The sequence below is a fragment of the Barbus barbus genome, assembly GCF_936440315.1.
Source record: "Barbus barbus genome assembly, chromosome: 10".
Classification (NCBI taxonomy): domain Eukaryota; kingdom Metazoa; phylum Chordata; class Actinopteri; order Cypriniformes; family Cyprinidae; genus Barbus; species Barbus barbus.
Window position 1 is genome coordinate 21,688,816 of NC_136738.1, and position 18,736 is coordinate 21,707,551.

An 18,736-nucleotide genomic window follows, 5' to 3' on the forward strand; every position below is an offset into this window, starting at 1 on the left:
TCATTTCCAGTAATTTTTTTTCCTGTTATGGTTTGTTTGATTACTTTAATGTACAAGTGAAACTGTATTTTGTTTCTTTCCACTCATTTGTCTCCACTTCTAATCCCTCTGCTCAATACAACATAGCATTGTGCATTAGTCACCGCTTTCTTTTAACTTATGTGACCATAATGTGGACTAAGGATAAAGCGATTTGACTTGCGGACCACCCAGTTTAGTCAACAGTCTGCAGGTAGAACAAACCCACACGCAATAGTTCCATTTCCTTGAATGCACTTTATTTAAACAACAGCATTTGAAAAACAAAATAAAAAACAAAACAAAACATTGTCATACAAACAAAGAAGCCAAATGATGCACATAAGTTAATTATCACTTAGTGATAATGACAATGCATTCGATTGACAAGGAAAGTACCAATTCAGGAGTGGCAATCCTGATTCACATTGTAGGCGTTTATGTGTTCAAAAACGATGAAAACCAAGGAAAATTATGAGATCATCTAATTTTGTCATCTCCGAAGCAAAGAACTGGAGCATTGTGCTTAGTTCAGAGGCACTGTATGAAAAACAAATGCACTAGCAAGACAAGCAAGAACATCTTTCCTCTGAAATTTATGGGGTATTGAAAATTATTATGATCCTTTTTTTGTTTTGTTTGGGACATTCTTGTGTACCTGTAAATTTCATATCAAAGCAATAAATTATAAACACTTGGAGAGTTAAAGTTCAGATCGTCCTGATCGAATTATCTAAATAGTGTGTGTAAATACAAGAAAGTGGCCTTGGAGAGCTTCAGTTTTTCCATTCAAATCTCTAAAAGTCAGCCTAATGTGATAGTGGCTTTGTAGATGACCAGATACGAAACAAATGAGTCAAACCAAGCCTTTGTTTTAATCGCAACACTTCTCAGACATGCCTCTCCAGGAGTCTGCTGCCTCTCAAGGAACTAGCCTCTCCACAAGGAGACATGATCACCTCCACTTAACCTCGACACCACAGCATGGGAGACAACGATTACTTTCCCACCTGGTGAACGAGAAAATGAGGGAACAGAGAGGATGGTGGAGAGAACTGAAAAGACAGAATGAAAATGAAAGACATTGATAATTGGGCAGTGACCTTGACCTAGTGCTCATCAGGGACTCTTGGAATCTTCTTTGTTTCTCCTCAGCGTCACTCTTGCCACTGACGGAGAGGAGGAGGTGATGGAAGAGAAGAAGTGCGACGTTGTTCGCTCCCGCTGAGTGGTAAGCCACCCCCATGGTAGGTTAAACACCAGTCTAGGACACACAGACACATGCGTGCACATGCTTTCATCATTTATGAGGGTAATTTGGGAGGTGTATAGGGACGGACTCATCAGAAGTGCTTGTCTCCAGCTGATCTAGACTCTGCGGGGTGGCGAGATTTGGAGAAGATGCTCAGAGTGTTACAAAAGGGCGGTGCAGGCCTCCAAAAGTGGCAGATGATTGACAGACTTAAGTAAGGTGTAGATCAAGCAGGCAATCACTACCATGTTAATAAAGTCCTTTTGCAAAACCTGCAGGTATTCAAGAATTCATAGTGGAGATGGTGTATCTCGTCATTCAGTAGCTCTTTCCATTATCAAATGGAACATATGATAAGCAACTTCTAACATTTGAAGATGATACGTAAATGTAACTAACTTTAAAGGTTTTAAATGAGTAGTAAGAGGGTGAAATAACCTAAAAGACTGTAGATTGTTCTCAGTGATCATTAAGAAAAATCACATAATCACAGATTTTTAGGTTGCTTATAGTAATTTAAGATTTTTAGGGGAGCAACGATGAAAGACAGGGAGATACATCAGGTCTGTATAATCGTCTATGATTGATCATAAAGTTCAGATTTAAATGCAGACCAGGGAGCAATCAAGCAAACAGCAAGTGTGAAATTGAAATGAGGCAATGATGCAGATGGATGAATTGGACAGACAAATGGTTAGAAGAATTCAATCTCTCTGTAGAGGTGAACAGCAGAGAAGCACATCATAGTCTAAGGCTGTCTAAGTGTCAACAGTTACTAGGTATGAAGCACACCAGGCTCTTTTGCCACCTGCACATCTTATTAGAGAGCCAGAGTCTGGTCTTTACTTGAATATTTGTGAGAAATGCAGCATGACCACAATGAAATCATAACCAGGTACAAATGATCGATGTACTAGAGAACAACTTCTCAAGGTTGTATACCTTGTGATTGGAATGCCATCTTCTATACCTTCTGAGAAAAATATGTGTATCCCCATTTTTAACTACTGTCCAGCTGGAATGCATTAGTCATAGGCATGTGCAGGTGTGGACACTGTGCCAATGTAAAAGAGTCAGGATGCTCAAAGGAATCATAAAAACCACATCAGCATTTTGCACATTAAAGATTCTAAATAAAACATTTCCATTTGTAGTAGACAAAACATGGACATAGACCACGATTATCACTCGTTTGAAACAAAAATAGTTTAAGGGTTAGCATAAGGTTAACAACAATATTTTGTCTATTATCTGTGAAAGAGCAAGTAGCAGCTGATTCTCAAAAACAAATCAGAACCCTGGATCCAAGTGTTGCCACGGCGTCATGGATGATTTGCAACAGGTGGCCATGTTGCCTCAAGTTACGCTGATCAAAGTTTCAATCAGAATGCGTAGTTCATGCTTGCTGAGTTCTGACTGGCTCAAAAGAAGGATTGTCATCGTATGCACAAAAAGATCATATAAATTCCAATGATTAGTTTAATTACTATTGTTTTAATATTCACCACCTCATCTGCCAAGTGCTGTTCTCTTTGGAAAAGTACATAATGCTGATAGAATTGGCAGTACATATCACATGATTCACTCAGTAACTTCAGTAACTGCTTCCAATTCGTTCCTCTCTGTTTTGGCAGTGTTTCTTTCTTTCACAACGTCTCTCATTACCAAAACATCTGCTGCAAGCCTAAAGCTGATATTAGACCATGAAAATAGAACTAAAAATAACAGCAAGAACATCCATAATAACAATAATAACAATAACAACAATAATAATTGAGGGTGAAGATAGCAATAAATAGTGCTGTGGAGTAGGGTGTGGGTAAGTGTGGTCAAATCAGGACATTGTGGGCATCAGTCAGTAAAAGAGAAAGCTGTGGGAGGTGACGGAAGAGAGAAGAACTACCGCACTTCCACGCAAGCACAGTTGCTGGAAATGCTTCGCTCTTTTCCACTAGAAGAGGCAGATACAGTTAGACTGCACCCTCACCAGTGTCCTTCTGTCCGTATCAGTCAGTCCTCCCGCCAATTATGTTTTATTCTCACTGTCTTTTAAGTGTAGAGAGAGCAAAACTGGAATTAAACCTACGTGGTCTAAACATATCTGTATAAAGCAAACCTTCAACCACTGGACAGGAGTGACGGATTGGGATGTTGTGCACAGTCTGTATTGGGTGTGCATGGGTGGTGGGGGTAAAGGAGTGATTTCTTGAACCGTGTGGGACTGCTTGGAATGATGCTTGTGGCTGGTTGTGGGAAGGATGGCGTGGTCTTCAAAAGCGCCACTGGGCTAACTGTGGACCTTTCAGCACACCACATGTGTTTATAGTAGGGTTCCTGGGCTGGGCTGATGTGTACACCCAAGATCTCATCTGTACCTCCAACCCAACCGACCGCTTTAGCAGTCAAGCGCGGCCCTCAGTTGGCGACCGCCAGAATGCCCCATCATGGAGGGGAAGATGAGGACAGCCACAGCCGCCCATTAGGCTCCCTGATTGGACAGGAGTGAAGTTGTTGGTGTCCTATAGGAGATCATTGGCTCATCTAAAGCACTGTCCCTGCCATTTTAACCCTGTAGAGATAAAGAGGGGGCATGGATAGTGGTATTTTGCGAGAGACCCTTTCCCTCAGATTAGAAATGAAACACTCAGTGAAAGACTGGCCTTCTTGAAATTATTTGCATGCAAGTTTGAATGCTTGTGACATGTTGGGGTTGAGGCAGCTATCTTGCCTTAATTTGATGATTTACATCTAGAAAACGAATGCTTCCCAGCCAAACAAATTCTTTCCTTGTAGCACGCCATAGGGATTGCTTCTGTACCATGCCATCCCTGTAAGTAACTTGTGAGGTAAGAGGCCAGGAGTAGATCACAACTCATCTTTCTACACCAGAACTTTACATGTCACCTTAATCAAAATGCAGATCTTGTCTGGTTTGGTTTGCCTTTTACAGGTCCTCAGTGGACACTGTGTCTTTGTCAGTAAGTTTCTAAGCTGTCTCTCCTCCACTACAGAATAGTTGTAAGTGCTAACTCCTTGCCTTTCCCCACCTACAGTATAGTCTTTGTTGAGACTGCTTTATCTCTGATATTCTGCTTGATCTCTGGGACTTGGGGATGAACCACATGGGGGCAGGGAGCTGGGTCTGGCTGATCCCAGAGGCAGGCCTTTGTCTTTATTCTCATCCAGGCCTGAAGAAACAGCTGGAGTTGAAACTGAGTTGGCTGCTCCAGCTGGTGTGCTTTCATGCCCACTGTAGATCTCCTCGTGACCATCTTCACTGGATTCTGCATCCTCCGAACTGGACAGCAGCTCCTCATCGCGATATTCAGATACGTCTACCCCGCCGCCCTCAGATCCAAGCTCTTTCAGTCGACCATGATGCTTCACGTGATAACGCTGGTTCTGGAAGAACTTGACAATGGTATGTTTGGGCAGATCTAATTGAGCTGAAAGGGTGTGGATTGCTTCCTGGTCAGGGTAAAGGCCCACATCTTGGATGAAGCTCTGTAAGATGCCTAGAGCCTCCAGAGAGATCTTGGTGCGGGAGCGAGGTTTTTTTGTGACATTGCTAACCCCTCCACTGTTGCCTGAACTTGCGTTAGCCTGGGGGTTCTCTTCAGCTCCAGAACTGAGAACAGGTTCTTCTCGGATGGGTGAGTGGTCCTTCAGTGGCTGCATGGGCTGTCTGTGAAGTGCCTGGTGGGAAAGTTGAAGAGTTATTAATTGGGCTCTTATTATTATTAAGTGATCTCTTACCTAAACTTATAAACAAACGTCAGCAGTATGGAATAATTGAAAAACTGCTAAAAAGTTCAAAGTGTCCTTTCAATGAATGTCTCTTGGAGTTAATGTCCTCTGTGCACTTGAGTATGTGATCAACTCTGGTAAAAATCCAACCAGACTGCTCTGGGCTATGATTGTTTAACTATGTATATTGTACACACAATTCCACAAGATTAAATATCTTGTCATTGCATCATGTTTTGAGACCATCAAGGCGACTAACAGCATCTGAGCTGACACATCGACCGCATAAAATTCAACAGAGGAAGAAGCTCAACAAATACACACCAAAACCAAAATAAATTACATCAAAAGAATCTGTAATGAAGAGATGTGTTTTGAAACAACCATTTGAAGTAGAGCGGCAAGTTGGTTTCATCTGTCATTTTGACAGGGATAAATTCCATCCCAGTTAGCACAGACTAGTGACTGCTAAATTTAACAGTAAAAGTAAAGCAAAAGCACAGACAGCAAGAAATGACACTTTTGACTTTGTATATGCTATTGTCTTGTACAAACACAGTGTAATCGTTAGTGTTTTCCAACAAGTTAGAAGACTAAAAGAGCTACACTATTGTTTTTACAGAGGTTCCCAGACCCTCCATATGTTTCTCAATAAATCTGCCATTTTTTTCTAGTGTGCGTGCCAAAACAGGGCAGGGGGACTGGGGGGACAGAGTATAAAACAGTGGTAAAATAGGATTAGGAGTAAATAGCCGATATTTAGCGAGAGGGAAAAAGAGGTATCTGGCGAGCTCTGATACAAGAGAAGGTGTAGTGTGTCACAGCTGAGCTATCGAAGTCTGTGGCGCTGTCCTGCTGAGTTTATGACCAGGGTGGGGTGCCCAGTGCCTCCACACTGGAATGCTAAGCTATAAATCTGCGGTGCATTAAAATTAAAGGACCTACATAAAGATAATAGTCATGCGCCTCTCTCGCTGTCTCTCTCCTGCTCTCTCTCTATTCCCTAAATAATAACAGGGTATTTTTTAAATAATATTGAGGGCAGGCCAGACCATGAAATTGCTCCGATTTCACTTGTGGGGGCTGTTTTGGGCTGGCGCTTTACAGGAAGTGTGTAGGTTTGTTCTTTTTCTTCTCTGTTTCTCCATAATGTATTACTTTCCATGTCTCAGAGAAACAAACAGAGGCCACAAAAAAGGACGAGAAAAAGAAATGTCAAAGAAGTTTGAAGATGGTGAATAATTAGATTGACCACAAGGCATAACAGCTCAAAATACCCGTTAGCTTAGCTAAAGAGACCACACACACATTCACAAACTCATTCATCCTGTATATGTTTGCTTGTTGTGTATATTATTTTATGAAATTCTGGGAACAATTTAGGTACGTTCCAAAGACATATATACAGTACACTCCAAAATGCACAACACAAACATTAAATAACGTCATTGCGCATTTACATACCGTTGCCTTGGCATCCTATCAAATATTTTCAAATTCAGAGTCCTCCAGCAGCCCATTCAGAGTAAAGAGTCTAAAATGCCTGTTCCTGCGCTCTAATGGTGGACGTTAATGAAGAGCTTTTCTGCCAAGCCAGAGGAGTGACTCCATTTCAAAACCCTGCTTTAGCTATAAAGCCAACCTCCGAATCCGCCACCATCCAATTCATTCACCTACTCAGTTCTTAAACAACGTCTTCTCAACCACAGGAGTCACATTTGGACACAGGGCCATTTTTCCCTGCACGCCTTTCTTTTTTTTCAATATTCATCTCCCATCGCTTCCTTCTTTTCTAATTCCAAGCTGGGACGAGTCTGTGAGTTCATTGCATTAAGAAAAAGTATATTTTTTCCACTTTAAACACAAATCAAGGCAAATTATGGTGAAGAAGTATGAAAGAATTATAGAACATAAAAAATTCAGTTGATTCTTAATGAGGACCGGCCCTCGTGGGGACAGAGGCAGGATTAAGGGGGGGGCTGTGTTGCCACTGGAGACGCCATTAACAGGCAGATAAATATGTAATGATGAGAAAGACACTTTCCTGTTGGTTTGCTTGTGCATGACTTCACCTCCTCCAATTATCATGTGCATCATAATTTTTCTTTGCCATACTGCAATACCTCAGGAATGGGTGAGTCATGTATGTGTATGTGTGTGTCTTCATATTTGTTTCAGAATGTGTAGTTTAGGCAATCCACAAAATTAAAATAAATTTACTCAAGCATTATTCCCTATTCCTAGTATGGAAGCACGTTACTGCCTAAAAAAAAGTTCATTTAATTTGATCTCAAAATTGACATTTTTAGTAAATGTGACATCTCACGGTGTAACTTTAAATGGCACAATTGTGACTTTATTTTATATTTTAAACTTTATCTTACAATTGTTGTACTCCTTTTACCCTAGCACTCAGTCGGGGTACCAATCCACATGGCAGGGTCTAGAGGGCACTCCAGTGCACACTGCAGCATCCAATTTAGCAAAAACAAAGGAGAAATTATTCATAAGAAATGTCTTGCCAAATGAGCAAAGGGAGGCACTTAAGACGATACACATGCATTGCAGAAACAGCGTGAAGACGACGTGGGACCGGGTCAGCTATCTAGAGTGCGTTAGTGTGAGTGTATCCCTAAGGTGGGGCAAGCTGCACCCAGGGACTCACATGGACATGTCACGGAGTGGTTAAAACCATTAGAATTAAAAAAAAAAGTTAAAAGTACCAAAAAAATTACACACGGCAGTGGCATGATTCATGATCTTTAAAATTGGATCCGGAAATGGGGGGGGGCTGCAATGGGTGCAAAGGAGTCTGCAAAAGTCACCCCCCAATTTTTTTTTTTTTTTTTAAATCAAACATTCTCTATAAAACTGCTTTAGATCAATATTTATACTCATGATTTATGCTCTATATAAATAAACAAATTTATCTTCAGATCTAAATCTGTTCTAAATGGGTAATAACAAGACTTAATACAAGATTTTGCTTTATTTTGTTTTGACATTTCTTGTCAATTTTGACATTGACAAGTTACAGGACTTGTGCTGGTTTTTTGAGTCCCCAATTGTAAGTCGCTTTGGATAAAAGCGTCTGCCAAATGACTAAATGTAAATGTAAATATAAATGCTTGATGATCTTGTAAGGGTCAAGTAAAACATCAGTGAATTCTGTTGGTCACACTGAGGTGGTATTGGCTTAAAAAAAACTGTATACATGTATGTGCTGCATGTGTTCATTAATTAACATGCTCATGTCTGCATGAGCAGCTGGGATGCATGCGCTGTGGTGGCAGGCAGGCTGGAGCCGAAGGGGCTTCTGGGTATTTTGATTTGAGGAGGGTGCCTCATTACTATTACTACTACCCAAAAAAAAAAAAAAAAACAACAACAACAAGGACACAAATTCACAAACAACCACATACATGCTCATGTATGGCATTTTCATGTTGACAGCACAATATCTTGTCATTTATGTATTTTATTGTATTTGTGTATTATTTTTTAATTATGTTAGACATGTTATAGTATATCATATTTAATATAATGTTTATACAATGTATTTGTATTTATATAATATTTGATATATTTAATATGATATTTATATTATTTATATAGAATTTTCAACATTTTTTTATGTAATATAGATTCACTGTCAATAAAAGTCTCAAAAAACACCAAAATATTACATCACATAAAAAACCCATACAATTAAAATGTATGTTATAATTTATATTATAATGTAATATTTTAATATTACATAATCTTGTTTCAATTATATATAATAATAATAATAATACAATATGAATATGAATACAACAATGCTATATATGTGATATATACATAATAAAAATAAACAACAGAAAAAGTTCCTTGTACATAATTATACTTTTAGCAACATGTTGCTTTAGTAAATCTACTGACTATCTTCAACGTATGGTTTTATGATCAATGTCGTGCAAGAGTTCATGGTCAAAGCCAGTGTAGATTTACTAAAGAGACTTACTGTAGTGAAGCCTCTTGAGTCATTATGCGTGTGTATGTGTGTATGTGCATATATGTGTGTCTCTGTGTGTGTGTGTGTGTGTGTGTTCCTTCTCTTCCCGTAATTATTAATATCAGGGCTGTGGTGGCACTGTCTGTCAGGGTGTGTCCTAATGGGGCATTTCCTTCTGCGCCCAAAACACATAAATGAGTATATTTACACACACACACACACACACACGCACACACATACACACACACACACACGCTGCCAACAGACTGTTTATTCCACTGACATAAAAGAGAAAGCGAGCGAGAGAGAAAGAGACATAATGGGCTAAGACAGTAACAGAGAGCCACTCTGTCTCCATTTGTTAGTACTCAATCTTAATACGGCTGCTCAACTTAAGTTAATAAATGTTAATAAACAGCAATCATTGTGAGTGAATTAAACCGCAATGCTTTACTGGCAGGGTGAGAAAGAAGAGTAGGTTAAAAGAAGGTGGAAAGCATTGATCCAAGTGTTTGTAGATTTATGTGTATGCCGTTTGTGTGTGCATGTATTTACATATCAGTATTAGTGTGTAGATGTGTGTGTGTGTGTGTGTGTGTGTGTGTGTACTGTGTATGAATGCATGTCTATGGTAATACTGGAAAAGTGTGTGTCCACAGTCTTTACCATAATGACCCTGGCTGGCATCGGGGAAAGTCCATTTAATCAGTAGTGTGTTATTTGGAATTCTCTCTGTGTGTGTGTGTGTGTGTGTGTGTGTGTCATTAAAGAGGTTGGGGTGTGCTGGGTTATTAGATGTTGGCAGGAATGCTGCATAAATGATGCTGATATTAAAACTGAAGCCTCAAAGAAGTGTACACAATGAACACACATGATCTAAAGAGAATTATGCTTAAAACATTTACGCAGAACCCCAAAATTGTTTTTCCTCTTTCCTTTAAGTCTTATACACTTAGCAGTCAAATTATAAATTTTTACTTTTAATGTTAATCAAGGTTTCTTGTACAAACCACTTTACCTCTTAGAATTAAACAGATCTTTTTAATGGACAAAAACAGAAATAGAAATTATTAAAAATAATAAAATAATAAAAAAATAAAATAGGTAAGTGACATTTTACTGGACCATTCTTCATCAGGGTCAGCCTTCTTTGTATTTTCCAGGGCCTTTTTTTTGACGCTGTGGCTTTAAAGGGATTGTTCACCCAAAAATGTAAATTCTGTTTTCACTTACTCACCCTCCACTTGTTCCCAACCTGTATGAGTTTCTTTCTTCTGTTGAATACAAAATAAAATATTTTGAAGAATGTTGGTGCCCATACAGTTGATGGTAGCCCTTGACTTCCATAGTTATCCCCCCCCCCCACCCCCCCACCCCCCATATTATGGATGTCAATGGCTTCCATCAACTGTTTGGGCACCAACATTCTTCAAAATATCTTCTTTTGTATTCAACAGAAGAAACTCATTCAGGTTGTTCCAGCAAACTCTATGCAAATCCTGCTTTACACTTTGTTAGAATCACAAAATATTCTGAAATATCAGGTTGTGATTGTTATAAATTAATTTTCTGAACACAGCTTTTGACATAAATGTGGACTTCTAATTTAGAGAAAGTAAAACTTAATATTTAATAATTGGTCTTTCTGGACTGAGAGGAATCAAGGAACATTTCATTTCATTTCCATCCTGCACTGCAAACATCACATTAAATTGCTTTCTTTCGGAACAAATATTTGTATGCAATTGTTTCATAAACTCACCTGAGGGTCAGTGGGCAAGTGTAGTACAGTGTGCAGCCGTTCACTGTGGTGATGGCGGGACTCTTCCTCATACACCAGATCCCTGTCCGCCTGTGGAAGGCTCAGAAACCTCCGGATAGTACACAGGTTCTCCCAGAGAGTCCTGTTCTCCGGGCTGGGACTCTCTTTCCAGCGAAGCAGCTCACACAGCCATCCCTTGTAGAAGGGATATGGGTTCATTACACATTTCGATTTGGTGAAGGAATTTTTCCAACAATATCAGTAAATAATAACAACATACATCTTGCCTTCTTAGTGGATTACCCACTAAAGCACCACTATAGAGTCTTTTTTCTCTTTTTGGGGCATTTATGTCACTTTAACAGGGGGACATTTGAAAAAGGTGAGAATGGGATGTGAAACAACTCACTCCTTGAATATGTTTATTTTAAGACTGTAAAGTTTACAGTAAACAACTAGCACCACAAAGCATCACAAGTGCACTGAGAGAGCGGAGAGTGTGTGAAAGAGAGAGTGAAATGCTGGGAGATTAGGAAGATTTGATTATCTGCTAGACTGGGCCAGTCTTTGACACCAGCTGTTGTGTGCAGCCAATCACTTCCAGCACACATTGTTAATGACCTGAGCATCTCTCTCTCTCTTTCCTTCTCCCTCAGCTCCTCCTGGCCAGCTGCAGCAGATGGGCGCGTTCAGCCGTGACCCCCCCCACCCGACCCCAGACCTGTGAGACCTAACCACATCTGTCACACACACACACACACACACACTCTCATATATATATATACACACACCACCAGAGCAGCACTTTGCTGACACATCTCATACACGCAAACATGCGAAGACGCCCCTAACACATGCCTCTAGATGAGGTGGCCACACCTGCAAAGCCATGCCTCAATAACACAGAGCTCCTCAGTAAAGCAAGCAGCAGAGACTGAAGCTCTCTCAGGCTATTACATGGTAAGAATTAGGCGCAGCTGGGAGTGGGATCATATTTGACTAAATCAATTAGCCCTCTTTCATCTAAATGAGACAGAGACAAACAAATGGTCCAAAAGCTTTTAAAAAAAATTCTTTATCTACACTCTGAAATTAATGCCATGCTTTTCCAGTTTGTGTTAAAGAATGGGATTGTTGTTGTTCTTTGCACCAACACAATGTGGCCTGGGTCCAAAATGAACTTTTTTCCTATACCTGTCAATGGCAGGTGAATTGGGCAATTTTACCATCCATATACACATATATGGAAAAGAAAAGAGTGAAAAGATTTCTCTTATTGAAAAAGAAAAGGGTGCCAAAAATGTTTTATTATTATTTCATTTTTTTATTATTATATCACACACATATAAAAATAATAATATTTATATCTATGTATCAAGCTATATCTATAGATAGATATAGATATATATTCTGAAATATTATTACAATAAAAAAAGTTTTCTATTATAATGCATTTTAGTAATGTATTTCTGTGATGGCAAAGCTGAATCTCTCACAGCCATTACTCCAGTCTATCATTAAATCATTCTAAAATGATTAAGAAATTAATAATTTGGCGAACTGCAATATATATATATATATATAAATATATATATAAATCAGAATATGAAATTGCTTCAAACATTGCTACAGTTGCTAAGCAAGTCCTTTTTATTTGCCTGTTTAGCATTTGCCAAGTGTTACTTTTGGACTCTGGTTAACTTTATGAATATGCATAAAACGTATAAAATATTTCAAAATCCAAAAGTAGATTACTGTAATGTGTTTTTTATAAATGCTACTATGGCTGTTTACTTCAGTTAGAAAATGTTTAAGAGTTTTTCAAGGCCTCAAAAACATTGACTAGTACACTTCTGTGACGTATACTTTTAATCACAATATTATGCATTCTTTATATAGTTGTCTGGGAACAAGTGTCAATATAAAAGGTATGAGGAAGGAAATCAGATCAATCTATGATTCACTGGATGCACATCTGTATCACAACATAAGCCATGACTCATGGGACGGGAGAGATTGACAAAGGCACTGAAAGAGAGTGAGATCCTTTAGCAGGATCTGGAATGGTAAGTCAGAGATGAATAAATGGAAGGCATTTATCAGGCTATCTGTTGATGTTGATGTTTTTGTTTATCAACTGCAGAGACGCGCCAGAATCAGATATAACAGTCTGCTCATACGGACACCGTTACTTCCCCTACACTGACTGAAGAAAGAATATGCAAGCTAAGTATAATCTTAACATCTTTTCAGAATAAAATAAATCACAATATGTTTAAATATCCTATCCCTTAATATTTCCAGCACCTAAGAATATATATATATATATATTTAATAACTCATAATTATTTATTTGTATTTAATAATTTTTTTATATAATAAAAGGGTCTCTAAAGAAGCCATAAAAGCCCATTTAAGCTGAAAAACCTGAAAGCACCACACATGAACAACCTTATTTTTAACAGGTAGTGTACACTTCTTAGATGCATTAAATATGAACTTTTAGAAAAATGTATTAACAATTATCATATGAAAATACCAAGTTGTTTAAATTCTCCTGTACATTGAAATAAAATGCAAACTCTAGTTTAGAATTTTTAGTTTTTGTACTTTAGTTTTGGCTTTATGTTATGTGAAACGATGGGAACGTCCAAGATTATTAAATATAATGAAAAAAATAAATTCTTACTTGGCTCTTGTTGGCTGCCACCTTGGCGAAAAGTGCCTGAGACACTTTTGCCCGTTTCATCTCCTGCTGGATTTCATCATAAATGGCTGAGGTGATGTTAACCAGCGACTCCAGTTTCAGAGGAAGGTCAGGGTTAGGACCAGACATTTTGGACTGAGTGGGTCCAGTGGTCAAAGGTAAAAGCAACAAAGACATATTATAAATAAATATTCATAGATAAATATTCATAATTGATAGAGAGAGTACAATATGATATAACGTTCATGGATGACATTTTAGACCCTTGTTTGTACCTGCAATGTACTGAGATTTTAGCAGATAAATCATTAAAGCATCCAGTTAGTAAACTCTTTGTAGTACATGTTTGAAGTATGGTGTATTGATTTTAGAGTGGTGTGTTTTCTTATTCAGTGTTTGAAGTTGCCCTGCAGGCACAGGCAAGTAATCTCACATTCCCCAGTAAAAACGATTGTGAGATAAACATATACAGACATAATAGTAATGATAATACACAACCACATTCCCTAAGACCAAAGAATGAGAACTTTGTTCTCATATCAAAAAGATTTTTATTATCTGCATGGGTTCATTCACAATGGCCTTGACTTTGTATTCACATGATCCCTACAAGCATTCTAGAAAGTCCACGCACCAGGTTCCAGGTCATTTAATATAAACATGCCATGACAAGAGCAGAACCATGCTTTTCTGCTTTTGTCATTTTAGAAAATCAGGAGCAAGAACTTGTTGACGTGACGTTTTAATGGGTGTGCACCATTTAATCTCAAACATGTACAAACATGCATATTCAATATAAACATTATAAATTTGACCTTCTGTCATAGCTTGGCTTTTATTTGTAAAATGGGGAATTTGTGCGTACAGTTGATCACTACAGATCTTGGAGGTCTCGGATGAGGTACACTCTATGAGGAAATAGTGAGTGTTAATGTAATCCTCACCGAGTTTGTGATTTTGGTCTTATTCTTCCAAATAGATGCCCACGCGTCAGGGGTTAACTGTTCATCGATGGTGCGCTCCCACACTTTCTGCATTGGGAGGTATGGTGTGAAGTTAGCAATAAGAAAGTACCAATCAAATTTGAGCTTTGACCCTTAGAGGGCACTGTCTTGAAAGGCAGTGTGATTGTTTTAGTGAGTTATCCGTATTGTTGTTGTCAGAGCCAATATGTATTAATATTCAAAGAGATGTCATCAAACAAGAATAATAGCGTAACACTGTGCATTTTAGCTAAAGATGTCATAGGAGCTAAACATTTGTGACCCTGGACCACAAAACCAGTCTTAAGTTGCTGGGGTATATTTTGTAGCAATAGCCAAAAGTACATTGTATGGGTCAAAATTATTGATTTTTCTTTTATGCCAAAAGCAAAGTACATTAAGTAAAGATCATGATTCATGAAGATATTTTGTAAATGTACTACTGTAAATATATCAAAACTTAATTTTTGATTAGTAATATTATCAGAATCAGAATGAGCTTTATTGGCCAAGTATGTTTACACATACAAGGAATTTGTTGTAGTGACATAAGCTCCACAGTGCAACAGAAAGACAGCAACAGGACAGGACACAGATAATAAAAGAATAACAACAATTAACCAAAAGGCAATGTACAAAGAAGCAAAAACACAATATATAATATAGACAACTATGTATGTACAGGTCAAGTATGTGCAAATTAGAAATGAGAAAATAAAGATAAAATTAGTTAGTGTGGTGAATGGATAGTGTATTATAATTGTGTGTTCCACATTTATTGTTGTGTGTTCATGAGATGGATTGCCTGAGGGAAGAAACTGTTCCTGTGTCTGGTTGTTCTGGTGCACAGAGCTCTGTAGCGTCGACCAGACGGTAACAGTTCAAAGAGGGAGTGTGCTGGGTGTGAGGGGTCCAGAGTGATTTTACCAGCCCTTTTGCTCACTCTGGATAAGTACAGTTCTTGGAGAGTGGGGAGGGTTGTACCAATGATTCGCTCAGCAGTCCGGACTACTCTCCGGTCAGATTTATGTCCACTCTACCTTCTGAGGTCAGATTTGATAGCTGAGCTGACCCAGACAATTATAGAAGTGCAGGGGATGGATTCAGTGATGGCAGAGTAGAACTGTTTCAGCAGCTCCTGTGGCAGGTTGAACTTCCTCAGTTGGCGAAGAAAGTACAACCTCTGCTGGGCCTTCCTGACAATGTGAATATCCCACTTCAGGTCCTGAGAGATGGTGGTGCCCAGGAATCTGAATGACTCCACTGCAGTCACAGTGCTGTTCATTATGGTGAGTGGGGGGAGAGCAGGGGGGTTTCTCCTGAAGTCCACTATCATCTTCACAGTTTTGAGCGTATTAAACTCCAGGTTGTTAAGACTGCACCAGACAGCCAGCTCCTTAACCTCCTGTCTGTAAGCAGACTCGTCACCGTCCTGGATGAGGCCGATCAGTGTGGTGTCGTCTGCAAACTTCAGGAGCTTGACAGAGGGGTCTTTAGATGTGCAGTCATTGTTGTAGAGGGAGAAGAGCAGTGGGGAGAGTACGCAGCCCTGAGGAGCTCCAGTGCTGATGGTTTGAGTGCTGGATGTGAATCTACCAAGCTTTACTAACTGCTGGCTGTCTGTCTGTCAGGAAGCTGTTGATCCATTGGCAGACGGAGGTGGGGACGGAGAGCTGGGTTAGTTTATTCTGAAGGGTTTCCGTGATGATGGTGTTAAAAGCAGAGCTGAAGTCCACAAACAGGATCCTCACATAAGTCCCTGGTCTGTCCAAATTTTGCAGGGTGAAGTGCAGTCCCATGTTGACTGCATCATCCACAGACCTGTTTGCTCTGTAGGCAAACTGCAGGGGGTCCAGTAAGGGTCCAGTGATGTCCTTCAGATGATCCAAAACCAGTCTTTCGAATGATTTCATGGCTACAGACATTAGGGCCACAGGTCTGTAGTCATTAAGTCCAGTAATTTTGGGCTTCTTTGGGACGGGGATGATGGTGGTGCGTTTGAAGCATGAGGGGACTTCACACAGCTCCAGTGATCTGTTGAAGATCTGTGTGAAGATGGGGGCTAGCTGATCAGCACAGGTTTTTAGGTAGGCTGGTGACACACCGTCTGGGCCTGGTGCTTTCCTTCTTTTGTTCTTCCTGAAGACCTGGCACACATCTTCTTCGCTGATTTGAATCGTAGGTGTGGGGGAGAGAGGGGTTGCTGGAGGTGTGAATGGTTGTGTGGAGAGGTGTTCAGGGCGGGTGTGGGGTGATCTTTCAAAACGACAAAAGAACTTATTCAAATCGTCTGCCAGGTGTTGATTCTCCACAGTACTGGGGGACGTTGTCTTGTAACTGGTGATATCCTTCATTCCTATCCACACTGAAGCAGGATCACTGGAATATAATTTTTTCCTGAGCTTGTCACAATAATTCCTCTTTGCCACTCTGATCTCCTTTTCCAGTGTGTATTTGGCCTGTTTATACAAGACTTTATCCCCCTTTCTGTAAGCATCTTCTTTGGCCTGACGGAGCTGTCTGAGTTTTGCAGTGAACCATGGTTTGTCATTGTTGTAGATTATATGAGTCCTGTTAGGAATGCACATATCCTCACAGAAACTGATATATGATGTTACAGTTTCTGTGAGCTCGTCCAGATCGATGGCAGCAGCTTCAAAAACAGACCAATCAGTGAGGTCGAAACAGGCTTGTAGATCCCGCTCTGTTTCATTAGTCCATCTTGTAACAGATCTTAATACAGGCTTTGCAGACTTAAGTTTCTGCCTGTAGGATGGTATAAGATGAACCAAATAGTGATCAGAGAGTCCTAAAGCTGCTTGTGGAACAGAGTGATATGCGTCCTTTATCGTTGTGTAACAGTGATCCAATATATTACTGTCTCTGGTGGGACATGTGATGTGCTGTCTGTATTTTGGCAGTTCGCGGGAGAGATTTGCTTTATTAAAGTCCCCGAGAATGATTAAGATAGAGTCCGGGTGTTGTTGCTCACTCTCTGTGATCATATCAGCGAGTTTCTGTAAAGCTGTGCTCACGTGCTCTTGCGGTGGAATGTAGACACTCACGGGAATGAACGAGCAGAACTCCCGAGGCGAATAGAACGGCTTGCAGTTAATGAAGAGTGTTTCTAGATCTGAACAGCACATCTTCTTTAACACAGTTACATCTGTACACCACCTCTCATTGATGTAAAAGCACGTCCCGCCGCCGCGCGATTTCCCTGTTGATTCCGCGTCCCGATCTGCTCTGATCAGCTGGTAATTAGGCAGATGTAGCACGCTGTCCGGTATGTTGCCATTCAGCCAGGTTTCCGTGAAACACAGAGCAGCAGAGTTAGAAAAGTCCTTGTTTGTCCGGGAGAGCAGAAGGAGTTTGTCCGTTTTGTTGGGTAGAGAGCGGAGATTCGCCAGATGGATGCTAGGCAACACCGTTCGAAATCCGCGCTGACGAAGCTTCACGAGCGCGCCAGCTCTCTTCCCCCGCCGCCTGTGCCTCCTGTAGTGTTTGACCAGAGCTACGGCTCTGCCAACTACAATGTCCAGCAAAACGTCCGAAAAATCAAAATGTGGTAAAAGATTTTGTGGTGTGTTCTGCTGAATGTTCAGCAGATTATCCCTGGTAAAACTGATCGTATTTGAAAAACAAAAAACAGGAAAAACAAACAAAAACAGTACAAACACTGAAGAGCAACGCACAATAGCTGCCATCATCAGCACCATTTTTTCCATTTTTATGGATTGCTAAGAATTTATATTATAATATAAGTTATTATATAAACAAATATTGTCCTATCCAAACAAACCATACATCAATGGAAAGCTTATTTATTTAGCTCTCATATGATGTATAAATCTCAATTGCGAAAAATTGACCCTTATGACTGGTTTCGTAGTCCATTTGACCTTTGTTGTCTGGCTTTATGTTGGAAGACACTACATGACTTTTACCCAGATATTTTCCCCCAGTGTTACAATCGCAAAGAGTCAATGCTAATGCTAATTTTAGAATGCATTGTTTTAATTTGTCATGCATCTCCTATCAGAGGCGCATGTCTCTGCGTGAGTTTGTTGGGTTCAGAATGACTTGAAAGTCTGGCAGTGTTTGATCCTCAGTTGCTTAGTGTATGTACATATTTACAAAGTCGGCAAATTTGTGATGCCTAATGTTTTAAAATATGTTCAGTTTTTAAAAGTCATGTAGCATATTCCAGCCTTTACTAAACTTCAGTGTTTTTTTTTTTTTTTACTAAAGTTTTACTAACATTTTTTTAAGC

The 18,736-nt window shown here is 39.6% G+C and overlaps 1 protein-coding gene across 1 annotated transcript in view; it reads right to left on the minus strand.

Moving 5' to 3' along the window:
• Window positions 1–264: 264 nt before the first annotated feature.
• Window positions 265–18,736, minus strand: part of LOC306876370 (DNA-binding protein SATB2-like) — a gene marked incomplete at its 5' end in the record, with an annotated part of 46,412 nt that continues 27,940 nt past the window's right edge. Inside the window, 4 exon segments of the mRNA XM_079427474.1 lie at window positions 265–4,966; window positions 10,774–10,968; window positions 13,463–13,615; window positions 14,425–14,511. Coding sequence (XP_079283600.1) covers window positions 4,346–4,966; window positions 10,774–10,968; window positions 13,463–13,615; window positions 14,425–14,511 — 1,056 coding nt within the window. The 3' untranslated portion in view covers window positions 265–4,345.